The sequence below is a fragment of the Dipodomys merriami genome, unplaced genomic scaffold, assembly GCF_024711535.1.
Source record: "Dipodomys merriami isolate MVZ:Mamm:240054 unplaced genomic scaffold, mDipMer1.0.p SCAF_34, whole genome shotgun sequence".
Lineage (NCBI taxonomy): Eukaryota > Metazoa > Chordata > Mammalia > Rodentia > Heteromyidae > Dipodomys > Dipodomys merriami.
In genome coordinates this window covers 14,487,182-14,500,664 of record NW_027204937.1, presented here as the reverse complement: position 1 = coordinate 14,500,664, position 13,483 = coordinate 14,487,182, and the positions used below count along the sequence as shown (strand labels likewise).

The 13,483-nt window shown below is 47.7% G+C and overlaps 1 protein-coding gene across 14 annotated transcripts in view; it reads left to right on the top strand.

The window, feature by feature from the left end:
* The window catches only part of LOC138803435 (receptor-type tyrosine-protein phosphatase F), a 91,670-nt gene extending 87,224 nt beyond the window's left edge, over positions 1–4,446 (top strand). For all 14 annotated transcript variants that reach the window (XM_069987440.1, XM_069987438.1, XM_069987439.1 and 11 more), the window contains 8 exons: positions 247–401; positions 480–765; positions 867–1,045; positions 1,247–1,373; positions 1,596–1,721; positions 1,962–2,116; positions 2,232–2,367; positions 2,787–4,446. In XM_069987440.1, the coding sequence (XP_069843541.1) occupies positions 247–401; positions 480–765; positions 867–1,045; positions 1,247–1,373; positions 1,596–1,721; positions 1,962–2,116; positions 2,232–2,367; positions 2,787–2,855 (1,233 nt within the window). In that variant the 3' untranslated portion in view covers positions 2,856–4,446. The remainder of the gene's footprint in view (positions 1–246; positions 402–479; positions 766–866; positions 1,046–1,246; positions 1,374–1,595; positions 1,722–1,961; positions 2,117–2,231; positions 2,368–2,786) is intronic.
* Positions 4,447–13,483: the final 9,037 nt, after the last annotated feature.

The following is a 13,483-nucleotide window of genomic DNA, read 5'->3' as shown; positions in this document are numbered from 1 at the left end:
GCCTTCCACTTAAACCTTGTAAGGACAGTGGACTGGAATGGGGGTGCTGGCCTGGGAAGTGAAAGGATAGTGTGGTGTGACAGACTCTGTTATGGGAAAAATGCCACAACTCCTTCAGGGGGCCTCAGGTGACTCTGAGTCCTGAGTAGGGGGAGAAGGGTCTGGTCCCAGTGACGGGTCCATTCTGCCCTGGGTCATGGCATACCGACTCCTAGTCAGGACCTGTCTCCCAACTTTACTGTCCAGAGTGGCTCCAGTGAGAAACGGGAGCTGCGTCAGTTCCAGTTCATGGCCTGGCCAGACCATGGGGTTCCTGAGTATCCAACTCCAATCCTGGCCTTCCTACGACGGGTCAAGGCGTTCAATCCCCTGGACGCAGGGCCCATGGTGGTGCACTGCAGGTGAGAGGCACAGTGCCGTCAAATGGGGTAGGGTGGGAGGTGGGGAGCAGTGCCCCAAGCTAAGCCCATGTCCTGCAGTGCCGGTGTGGGCCGCACAGGCTGCTTCATCGTTATTGACGCCATGCTGGAGAGGATGAAACATGAGAAGACAGTAGACATCTATGGCCATGTGACATGCATGCGATCACAGAGGAACTACATGGTGCAGACAGAAGACCAGTATGTTTTCATCCATGAGGCGTTGTTAGAGGCTGCCACGTGTGGGCACACAGAAGTGCCAGCCCGCAACCTGTATGCCCACATCCAGAAGCTAGGCCAAGTACCTCCTGGGGAGAGTGTGACTGCCATGGAACTTGAGTTCAAGGTGGGGCTTGGTGTGCCTCCTTCACCTCAGGGGCTTGGACTGGGCCAGGGGGATGGCCCCTTACAGGAGGCCAGGCCTAACCAAACCCTTCCTCTTAACAGCTGTTGGCCAGCTCCAAAGCCCACACATCTCGCTTCATTAGTGCCAATCTGCCCTGTAACAAGTTCAAGAACCGCCTGGTCAACATCATGCCTTATGAACTGACCCGGGTGTGTCTGCAGCCCATCCGTGGCGTGGAGGGTTCTGATTACATCAATGCCAGCTTCCTGGATGGCTATAGGTCAGCGCGCTTGTCCTTGCACCATGATGCCTTGGCCTGCTCCTTGCTGGTGGGATGGTAGCAGAGCAGGGCCAGCCCAAAGACCAGAGGGGCTGGCTGGGTAGAACAAACAGTGAGGACATACTGGAGGAGAGGGGCCAGGCAGTCTTGGGAGGTGGGGGCAGCAGCACCTCCAGTATATGCAGTCTTATTTTCATCCAGACAACAGAAGGCCTACATAGCTACACAAGGACCTCTGGCAGAGAGCACCGAGGACTTCTGGCGCATGCTGTGGGAGCACAATTCCACCATCATCGTCATGCTGACCAAACTTCGGGAGATGGGCAGGGTGAGCCCACCCCTCCCTCTAGTGCCCTTTCCATACCTGGGAGAACACCAGCCACCCTTGGGAAACATGCCCCTTTTACTCCTTTCTCCTTTCATACCATTATCTTAGCCTCAGACCCTCCTTTTCACCACTTCTGGAGTCTTGTCCCAGAGTCCTGAAGCCTGTCACTACCTTCACCTGTCCTCTCCACCTGATCATGGGGGCTGGGCATTCTGTTCACAGGAGAAGTGCCACCAGTACTGGCCAGCAGAGCGCTCCGCTCGCTACCAGTACTTTGTCGTTGACCCAATGGCTGAATACAACATGCCCCAGTATATCCTGCGTGAGTTCAAGGTCACAGATGCCCGGGTAAGTGTTGAGAGTATGCCTGTTGGCACAAAGGTGTGTCCATCACAGCATGTGATCATATGTGGGACAGAGGCTGACCACAGGATATCTGTCAGAATATAAGGTGGGGTACGGGTTTGAGGCTGTGGCGTATCTCCTGGATGGTCTTGTGGGTACATGTCTGTGTTACTGTACTTCTGGCCTAGAGGGGCTACAGCTGAAGGCCCTAAACCTTCACTGTTTCCTGTCCACCTCTCCCAGGATGGGCAGTCAAGGACAATCCGGCAGTTCCAGTTCACAGACTGGCCGGAGCAAGGAGTACCCAAGACGGGTGAGGGCTTCATCGACTTCATTGGGCAGGTGCACAAGACCAAGGAGCAGTTTGGGCAGGATGGGCCCATTACAGTGCACTGCAGGTGGGGCTATTCCCATGAAGGGCTAGGGGTGGAGGGTCATCCTGAAGGCCTGGCAGACCTGCTGCATGAAGCAAGCAAGCAAGCAAGCCTCCTGACCCAGCTGTTCCCTAAACAGTGCTGGTGTGGGCCGCACCGGAGTGTTCATCACTCTGAGTATTGTCCTGGAGCGTATGCGCTATGAGGGTGTGGTGGACATGTTCCAGACCGTGAAGACCCTGCGCACACAGCGTCCTGCAATGGTGCAGACAGAGGTATGCGGACCAGCAGCCCTCCTTGCAACCCTAGCTGCCTGTGCTTATAGACAGACATCTCTAGGCATATATGTTTATGTGACAGGCATTTAGCATTGCCTGTCTGTCCTACTTCAGGTGCAGTAGAGACAAGTAAGATGTATTCATTCTGTAGCTCAAGACTGAAAACTAGTGGATTGGTTTTGTAATAGGATTGGGCACAGCAGTCCTTGTGGGGTGCAGCTGAACATGGTTTATAGGAAGTTACAGGGACCTGGGAGAGAGAGGAGCAATGAGCCTTCAGATGCTCTTTCCCCCTTCTGGAGATGCTATCTGCATCCAGCAGATGCTCAGTCTCTGGCCAGCATGAGTGCCCTCAGCTTTGTGGTTAGGATATCTATTGGCACTGCCTTCATTGACCAGCCTCCCTGCCCTTGCAGGACCAGTATCAGCTGTGCTACCGCGCAGCCCTGGAGTACCTCGGCAGCTTTGACCACTATGCAACGTAACTACTGCTCCCTCTCCTCCGCCGCCCCCACTGAGGGGCTCTGGAGGGGACCCAGCTCCTCTGAGCCATACCAACATTGTCCAGCCCTCCTGCACGGATGCTGTTGCCAGTGAAGTACAGCCCACTGGGATCACTGCATCGGGAACATTGCCACACCAATCAGAGAGCCCAGACCATCTGGGCGAGTAAGTGGACTGGCAGTCAGGCTCTGTTCACCAGGCCCAAATAGAGCCCGCTTCAAGCTCTCTGTTCAGCTCCGAGTTTCTCATGCTTCTCATGGGTGGGGATGGGGGGGTGGGGCAAAGCCTCCTTTTTTATTTTTTAAGTTTGGGTAGAATAGGGAGTCTAGCCTCTTCCCTGTGTTTTCCTTTTGTAAAACCTTAATTGCAGAACGGGCCACTAGGGGTTGGAGCTCACTTTGTTTTCTTTTTGAGTTCACTTTGGATCCTTTTTTTGTATGGCTTAGTGCTGAGGGACAGAGTGTGCGTTCCTCACGTGGAGCTGGGGCCTCTAGCCTGAGCGAGACAAGGCTGTGGACTGGAGGCAGTGGGGCTGCTCTTCTAGCCTTTCAGATGAGATCTTGTTTCAGCCAAATGCAGGGAAACACAATTTTTTTTTTAAGGTCTTTGTTTTGTTTTTCCTTTACAGCCTTTTTTTAGGCCCCACAGACAGTGGTAGGCGGGGAGGCGATAGGAAACACACATCCCCAGCCATCTATTCCAGTGTGTGTTTAACATTCACAACAGCCCACAACCACAGACATGTCTGGAGGAGCCTGGCAAGGCGTTCCTCATCACCATCATGTTTGCAAAGGTTTAAAAAAAAAATTTAAAAACGTGAAAATCAAAAGAAAAAAAATAAAAAAGAGAGTCATCCCTGGCCTCTACTTCAGATGGCCAAGAAGGCGACGACATGTACCTGGGACCCACACCGGGCCTGTAGAGCCTCACAGTCCCCTTGCATTGCATAATGGCCAGTGCAGACCATGGGGTTCCAGACGTCTGGCTATGCGAATGGCACAAGTTAGGGCATGGACCACGCCCCACACACCTCAGGGCCAAGCCAAGGCATGGCTGGCCCTTCTGGTCCAGGCCAGTGGGCCTGGAAGCACATGTCTGTCCTCAGCAGGGGCCAGATGGATTTTCTCCCTGGTTTGCAGCTGTTTTCAAAGCCCCTTAAAAAGTTACTCTTTTCCACTTCTTCAAGATGCCCTCATAAACCAATGTGGCAAGACTACTGGATTTCTGTCAATGGTACTATAATCTTATTATCTTGGCTTGCTGAGGGGCAGGGAGAGGGCCTCTTCCTCTAGGCAGGACTATCTAGATATAGGTAAGTGGGGGCGGGAAAGGGTTTATAGCTGTTTTAGCTGAGGGACAGGATGCCCAGGTCCCGAAATCTAGCTCGGCTAAGTCAAGATCAACAATCCAGGGTTGGAAATGTTGGGTGAAACATTCATTTTTACCTTGTGGATGCTAGTGCTGTAGAGTTCACTGTTGTACACAGTCTGTTTTCTATTTGTTAAGAAAAACTACAGCATCATTGCATAATTCTTGATGGTAATAAATTTGAATAATCAAATTTCTTAAAAACTGGGCCTCTGTCTCAGCTCTTTTTGGATCCAGAGTCTGGGCTCTAAATCAGTAACTTGGGTGGGTTGGAGAGATTTCATGCTTCTGAGGACTGTGTGGCCATCCAGTATTCATCACAGGATGGGCTCTTCTACATGACTGCCTCCTTAAGCTCTGCGTCATAATTGTGAAGAATACCAGGCCAGGGAGCATATAATTTATATGCCTTGCCTCTTCTCATAGGTTGCCATATGCAGTGGGCAGGAATACTGGGTTCCCTCTCCCTCAGGCAACTCCCTCCAATTCCCCCCCCACACACACACACACACCTCCACTCTAAGAAATAGGATGTTTCTGTGACCTGAGTGACTTGGAATTCTTTCATTGTGGATACTGGTCACCAAAAGCACTGGCACACAGCAACATCTACTCCTTGAGCCTTGTGGCCTCTCTAGTGGTGATCACGTCAGTCCTGGAGAGTTGTAAAATCATGGCACTTCTAGATACAGAGGTAAAGATGAAGAATAAGTGGTGAAGAAAAACACCTGAGTCAGCAGTTACTTCAGGAAAGAGCATCATGAGTCATCTTGGAGATTCTGTAGGTACCTAATCCACAGGGAAGGCTTCCTGGATAAGGTAATAAGCTCGATTATGAATGTTTCATAGAGTGAGTAGTGGTTTGTTGTAAAAGGCAGGAAAAGCATTCCTAATGGAGAGAATGATGTGTATAAAGGTTTGGAAGCATGAAATAAACAGGAAGCTGTACGAAGTTCAGTGTGGTTAGGTAGGGAGACACAGCTTAGAAGAAGCCAAATATTGAGTTGATTGTAAAGGGCACAGGAGATTCTGGTGAGTGCCTGTGATTGAAACCTAGCACCAGCTTTTTTTGTGTCCCTAGTACCTACTTCAGTGCCTGACATCTGTCACCACTCAGAAAAAGGTCATCACACATTGCTTGAGTTGTGATATTAAATTTGAATGATTAGGTCTGAGAATGTGGCTTAGTGTTAGAGTGTTTGCCTAGCATGAGTGAAGCCCCAGGTTCGATTCCCCAGTACCACTTACACAGAAAAAAAAAAGCTGGAAGTGAAACTATAGCTCAAGTGGTAGAGTGCTAGCCTTGAACAAAAGAAGCTCAGGAGCTGGGCGCCAGTGACCCAAGCCTGTAATCCTAGCTACTCAGGAGGCTGAGATCTTAGGATCACGGTTCAAAGCCAGCCCAGGCAAGAAAGTCCGTGAGACTCTTTATTTTTTGTTTTTATTTTTTATTTTTTTTCCCACTCCACCCCATCCCCTACCCTGAGACTCTTATCTCCAATAAACCACTAAAAGACTGGAAGTAGCACTGTGGCTCAAGCGCTAGAGTGCTCGCCTTGAGCTGAAGAGCTCAGGGACAGCACCCAAGCCAAGTTCAAATCCCACAAAAGACAAAAAAAGAAGGCAGCAGCAGCTCAGGGACACTGCCCAGGCTCTGGGTTCAAGCCAAAAAAAAAATTTTTATTAGCTAAATAAAAGAATGGACTATGAAACATTTTTTTTCTTTATTTTGGTCAGTCATGGGGCTTGAACTCTGGGCTTAGGTGCTGTTCCTGCGCTCTTTAGTTCAAGGCAAGTGCTCTACCGCTTGAGCCACAGTGCCACTTCCGGTGTTCTAGTGGTTTATTGGTGGTAAGAGTCTCACGGACTTTCCTGCCCAGGCTGGCTTTGAACCGTGATCCTCAGATCTCAGCCTCTTGAGTAGCTAGGATTACAGGCATGAGCCACCAGCGCCCGGCCTATGAAACATTTTCATGTGAGATGAATAGCAGGTTTCCACTTGAGAAACACCAGCATTCAAAACTGCCTCGGACAGGCTCAATCTTAAGTGCTTTATGGAGCAAGGGCTACAGTTCAGGGCCTGTGTAAAGGACTCTTTTTTTTTTGGGGGGGGGGGTCCAGTCATGGGGCCTGAACTCTGGGCCTGGGCACTGTCCCTCAGCTCTTCAGCTCAAGGCTAGCACTCTACCACTTGAACCACAGCACCACTTTCGGCTTTTTTCTTTTTTTTTCTTTTTTTTTTTTTTTTGCTTATGTGGTGCTGAGGAATTGAACCCAGGGCCTCTGGCTTGCAAGGCAAGCACTCTACCACTGAGCCACCTTCCCAGCCCCTGCGGCTTTTTTCTTTTTGCTTATGTGGTGCTGAGGAATCGAACCCAGGTCCTCATGCATGCAAGGCAAGCGCTCTACCACTGAGGCACCTTCCCAGCCCCTGTAGAGGACTCTTTACTCAAGGACAAGGAGATTTCCATCTCAGAAATCATGGGCAGCTGAGCATCAGAGCTGGGCCCTTACCTGCTGGTGTTTTTTCAAGTCCCTGTTCCATTGTCTGATGTGGGTCCTCCCTTTCCTGTCCTCTTATGCCACACCTCCCACCTACCTCCATCCCTTCCTCCCAAACTTTCACATTCAACTTGTTCCAGACTTCCACATGGCCTCCTGAACCTGTTCAACAATCTGCATTCTGCTGTTATCCCTAGGACTGCTGCCATACCATCTATCTGGTCTCCTTGTCCCCAGCCCTGTCCTGATCAACCTATTCTCCACAGTAGCAGAGTGATCCTTCTCATACTAATACCCTGTCCAAGCCCTGGGGTCAGCCCCAAGTCCTTCCCCATTTCCCAGATTCTACAGCACTCGACCCCTTCTCCCTCCGTGCTCCCCAGCCTTGCCCTGTCTCAGTCTTGCGCTTTTCCACAAGCTGTTTTAGATCGTTCTCCCTATCTCTCTACGTGGATAGCCCCCTATTTTGTATCGCTCAGCTGCTAAAAAAGATTTCCTTGAGAAGCTATTCCTAACAAAATTACCTGAAATATATTTGTTCGTGTAACCCATTGTGTGAATTAGGTTCTGTTGATGCCCATTTTATCTTTTAGAAGCCAATGCTTTAGGCCAGGTGCCAATGGCTCACACCTGTGATCCTCGCTACTCAAGAGGCTGAGATGAGGATCACGGTTCAATCCCAGCGTGGGCAGAAAAGTCCCTGTGAGACTTATCTCCAATTAACCACTTAAGAGCCAGAAGTGGTATTGTGGCTCAAGGGGTAGAACGCTAGCCTTGAGTTCAAAGAAGTTCAGAGACGGTGCCCAGGCCCTTACTTCAAGCCCATAACTGGCCAAAAAGAAAGAAAAGAAACCGGTGTTTTAGCGGGGCACTCATAGCTCACACCTGTATTCCTACCTACTCAGGAGACTGAGGATTGAGGTTTAAAGGCAGTGCAGGCAAACAAATCTGAGACTCAACCTCCAAGTAACCAGCAAAAGGTATTAGATGGATAGCAGAGCAATCAATGATTGTTCACACCTATAATCCCCTCTACTGGAGGCTGAAATCAGAGAATCAGTTGGAAGGAAACCAGCCTGAACAAGAAAGTCCATGGCATCTTATCTCCAATTGACATCCCCCACTCCCCAAGCCAGAAGTGGAGCTGTGGCTCAAGTAGTATAGGACTAGCCTTGAGCAAAAAATTCTGGGACTAGCCGGGGCCAGTGGCTAACGCCTGTAATCCTAGCCACTCAGGAGGCTGAGATCTGAGGATCACAGTTCAAAGCCAGCCCAGGCAGGAGAAGCCATGAAACTCTTATCTCCAATAAACCACCAGAAAACTGGAAGTGGCACTGTGGCTCAAGTGGTAAAGTGCTAGCTGAAGAGCTGAGGGACAGAGCTCAGGCCGAGTTCAAGCCCCACAACTGACAAAAAAATAAAAAATTACAGGATAGCACCTAGGCCCTGAGTCCAAGCTCCCCACCCCACCCCCAACCCAATGTTTTACCTATTTGTGCAACAAAGTGGCACCTGGATATGGAATAAACACCATTGAGCTAACAGATAGCTCCCTTGGGGGCATGTGTATTCTAGCATGAGATAGAGATGGATATGAAAAATAGTGAATAAACATATTTTGGAAAGAGGATTTGAGGAAGACTTCAATGTGGTGAGGGATTTTTGAGATAGAGGAGGCCACTGGTACAAAGGCCCTGGGTGGAAATATGCCTGGTATGTTGAGGCTAAGGTGGCCTCGACACTGAGAAAGGGCAAGAGAGTAGCAGAATCAGGTCAGGAGGGGAATGGGGCAGAAGTCCAAGTATGAGAAGTGTCCAGGTGATTATCTTGAAGACAGGGCTGAGGGTTAGCCAATAGACTAGAAAAGAAATAGAGAAGGCTAGATAGAGGCTCACACATGTAATCCTAGCTACTCAAAAGGCTGAGATGTGGAGAATCTCAGCTCAAAGCAGACTGGATCTATAGGATTCTATCTCCAACTAACCAGCAAAAGGCTTGGCTCAGAGTTTGGTAGAGCACCAATTGTGAGCAAGAAAGATGAGCTAGAACACAAGGGCCAGGGACCAGCACCCAAAGAAGAAAAAGAGACAGAAGGAGCCAGAGCTGGTGGTTCACACCCATGATCCTGAGATCTGAGGATCACGGTTCAAAGCCAGCCCAGTCAGGGAAGTCTGTGAGACTCTTATCTCCAATAAACTACTCAGAAAAGGCTGGAAATGGTGCTCTGGCTCAAGTAATAGAGCAATAGCCTTGAGCAAAACAAGACTCAGGAACAGTGCCCAGACCCACAGTTCAAGCCCCAGGACCAAATTAAAAAAAAGAAGGAAGGAAAAAAAGAAATAGAAGAGTTACTCAGCAGCTTAGGCCTGAGCAACTGGAAAGGTAAAGTTAGCATTTATTGAAATAGGGTTAGAATCTGGCAATTAATATTACCCCTAGGGGTGCCTAACTCCAGAACTGTCTCCACATAAAAGGGTTGTAAGGATGGATGATTCTCTTTCAATGTAATGATTTTTAATTTTGTTTATTAGTGTACATTAGTAATAGAAGGGTAGCTTTCTTGTGACATTTCCACACAAGTGTATAATATATCCTAATCCATCTCTTCTCACCTACTCATCATTCTCCCTTCATCTCCCAACATAATCTTAACAGCCTCTTTGTTCTACTTCATGGTAATTTCTCTAAAGTGTTAATATTAATTTTAAAATAAGCAAACTTTTAATATTGTCTGGGATTAGTATAGTTATTATATTCTGGGATTAGTATAATTATTATTGTGGGGGGGAGGGGGGACTGTGTCTGTGTGTGTCTGTGTGTGTATGTGTGTTGGTCCTGAGGCTTAAACTCAGGGCTTGGGCACTGTCTGAGCTTTTTTGCTCAAGACTAGTGTTCTCCTACTTGTGACACAGCTCACTTCCACCTTTTTTGGTGGTTAACTGGAGATCAGAGTCTCATCAACTTTCCTGCTTGAGTTAGCTTTGAACCTTGATCCTCAGCTCTCAACCTCCAAAGGAGCAAGGATTACAAGCATGCACCACTGGCACCTGACTCACCTTTTTGTTTATTTTGTTTTTTGCTGGTCCTGGAGCTTGAACTCTGGACCTGGGCACTGTCCCTCAGTTTTTGTGCTCAAGGCTAGTAGTGTTCCACCATGTGAGCCACAGCTTCATTTCCCTTTTTTTTTTTTTTTTTTTTTGTGGTTAATTAGAAATAAGAGTGTCACAGACTTTCCAGCCTAGTCTGGCTTTGAACTGTAATCCTCATATCTCAGCCTCAGTAGCTAGGATTATAGACATGAGCGACCAGTACTTGGCCCATGAGCATGTTTAATAAATGTAGAAGCATGTACACAAACTAGAATCATACTGTTTGTATGTACTTGCCAACTTACCTTTTCATTTTAGTATATTGTAGATTTCTTTCTATGTCAAGGTGGTGTTTTTTGTTTTTGTGATGCTTGGGATCCAATCCTGGGCCATATATACGCTAATCTTAGCTATTCAAGAAGGTGAGATCTGAGAATCGAGATTGGAAGTCACCCCAAACAGGAAAGTCCAAGAGACTATTTAATTAATCACCAAAAAGCCAGAAGTGATGATAGGGCATGAGGCCCCGAGTTCAAGCTACAGTACCAACATCACCATTCCCCTCTACCCCCCAAAAAAGTGTTCTACTACTGAATTCAGCCTGTGTTTTTAAAGCATTTGCTTGTTTTCTGTGTGCCAGTCCTGGGGCTTGAACTGAGGATCTGGGCATTGCTCTTGAGCTTTTTTGCTCCAGACAGCTTCACTTCCAGCTTAGTATTTACTTTCTAATTGGCTCAGTTGTAGAGCGCTTGCCTTGCATGCATGAGGCCCTGGGTTCAATTCCTCAACACCACACAAGTGGAAAAAGCCAGAAGTGGTGCTGTGGATCAAGTAGTAGAGCACTAGACTTGAGCTGAAGACCTGAGGAACAGTGCCCAGGCCCAGAGTTCAGGCCTCATGATGGGGGAGGGAAGGGGGAGAATGGGAGGGCAGGTAGTAGGGAGGGAGAGATACATAGGAGTTCATTTTTTTTTAACTGCTACATACTATTCTGTTACAAATATAGCATGCTCTTTAAAATGGTTATCAGGACCAGGTGCCAGTGGCTCATGCCTGTAATCCTAGCTGTTCAAGAGGCTGGGACATGAGGATCGCCCTTCAAAGCTAGCCGGGGTAGGAAAATCCATGTGATTCTTATCTCCAATAAACCAAGGGGGTAAAAAAAAAAGTGGCACTGTGGCTCAAGTGGTAGAGTGCTGGCCTTGACCTGAAGAGCAAGAGACAGCACCCAGGCCCAGTGTTCAAGTCCCATGACCGACCCCCCCCCAAAAAAAAAAATGGTTATCAGGGCTGGGAATGTGGCTTGGTGATAGAGTGCTTGCATGAAGTGGTAGAGTGTATGCATGAATCCCTGGGTTCAATTCCTCTGTATCACATAAACAGAAAGAACCAGAAGTGGCTCTGTAGCTCAAGTGGTAGAATATTATCTCTTGAGCAAAAAGCTCAGGGACAGTGCCCAGGCCCTGAGTTCAAGCCCCAGGACTGGCAAAAAAAAAAAAAAGGTCATCAATATAACTTGTGAAAGAAGAACTGAATGTGCATGATAAAGTAGCTCAAACAGTCAAGCTTCATTACATTCTCTGGAACTTTGGATTTCAGCAGTATAATGGTGACTATTTTCACATGCCTTTAGGAAATACGGCCTGCTGACTCCAGGGCTATAAAATGAGAAGGATTTCAGGAATTTACTTGTTTCCTCCCCTCCCCTTTATCTCCCTTTACCTCCTGACTCTGAGATACATTACCTTTTTACAAATTCTTCTACAGCTGCCTTCTGCTTTTTGATTCATCACCTATATGCAGTACCTACTGATTACCCTGTGTGGAAATAAGAAAATTGGCTCACTTGACTTCCTGCTTCCTCCTCTAACCACCTTTCCACTCACCTACTTCACTTTGTCAGGGTTTATAATACTTTCTCATCTACTCATATAATTAAGTCTTTCAATGTAAAAATTGTAAATCAATAAGCATCATTTTTTTTTTTTTGGGTCCGGTCGTGGGGCCTGAACTCTGGGCCTGGGCGCTGTCCCTCAGCTCTTCAGCTCAAGGCTAGCGCTCTACCACTTGAGCCACAGTGCCACTTCCGGCTTTTTTCTGTTTGCTTATGTGGTGCTGAGGAATCGAACCCAGGGCCTTGAGCATGCAAGGCAAGCGCTCTACCACTGAGCCACCTTCCCAGCCCAATAAGCATCATTTTTAATTGTTTGTTTATAAAAACAAGTCTTCTGCTTTTGGCTCCTGCAGGATGCTGTCTTTCTTGGATCCTTTTTCACTTGGATATAATTCTCTTCACATGTTTCCACATAGGATTATAAGCTCTCTGATTCTTGCATGTCTCAGAATACCTTTTATACTGACAATCAATTTTAACATTTCTAACTCAAAGGTGTGTGGTGTATGTGTGTGTGGCTTAAAGTCAGGGCCTCCAGTCTCACCTAGCTGTTTGCCACTTGAGCCACATTTCCATATCTGGCTTTTTGCTGATCAATTGGAGATATGAATTTCTCAGCCGGGCACCAGTGGCTCACGCCTGTAATCCTAGCTACACAGGAGACTGAGATATGAGGGTGAAACTCTTACCTTCAATAAACCACTCAGAAAACCAGAAGTGACACTGTGGCTCAAGTGATAGAGCACTAGCCTTAAGCTGAAGAGCTGAGGAATAGCGTCCAGGCCCAGAGTTCAAGCCTCATAATCGACAAAATTAAAAAAAAAAAATCTCAGATTTGTCTGCCCTCAGAGTTGGCTTAAAAGGATAATCCTCAATCTGGGTACCAGTGGCTCACGCCTAAAATCCTAACTACTCAGTAGTCCATGAGACTCTTATCTCCAATAAACCACCAGAAAACCAGAAGTGGTGCTGTGGCTCAAGTGGTAGAGCACTCACCATAAGCTGAAGAGATGAGGGACAGCAAGCACCCAGGCCCAGAGTTCAAGCCCCATGACCGACAACAACAACAAAAAAGGATAATCCTCAAATCTCAGACTCTGGAATAGGGAGGATAAAAGGCCTGGGCCACCAACACCAACCCTGGCCCACTCTGGCTTTTTAGTTGTTGACTCAGAGTTTAAAACCAGTTCAGGCTAGTGACTGGTGGCTCACACCTATTATCCTATTACCACAAGTGAAGCTGTAGCTTAAGGGGTAGAGCACTAGCCTTGAGCAAAAAAGTTTAGGGACAGTGCCCAAGCCTTCACTTAAAGCCCCACGACTGACACAGAAAAGCAAGTAAATTTGTGATGTTTTCTTTTTTTTTTTTTTTTTTTGATTGGTCTTGGGGATTGAATTCTGGGCCTGGGCACTGTCCCTGAGCTCTTTAGCTCAAGGTGAGCACTCTACCACTTGAGCCACAGTGCCACTTCCAGTTTTCTGCTGGTTAATTGAAGATAAGAGTCTCACAGACTTTCCTGACCCAGCTGGCAATCCTCAGATCTCAGTCTTCTGAATAGCTAGGATTACAGATGTAAGCCACTGGTGCCCAGCTCTTAGGATGTTTTGTTTTGTTTTGACCAGTCCTGGGGCTTGACTTCAGGCCCTGGACACTGTCCCTAAGCCTCTCTGTGCTCAAAGCTAGAGCTCTACCACTTGAGCTACAGTGCTACTTCTGGCTTTTTCTGATTATGTGGTACTAGGAATCAAACCCAGG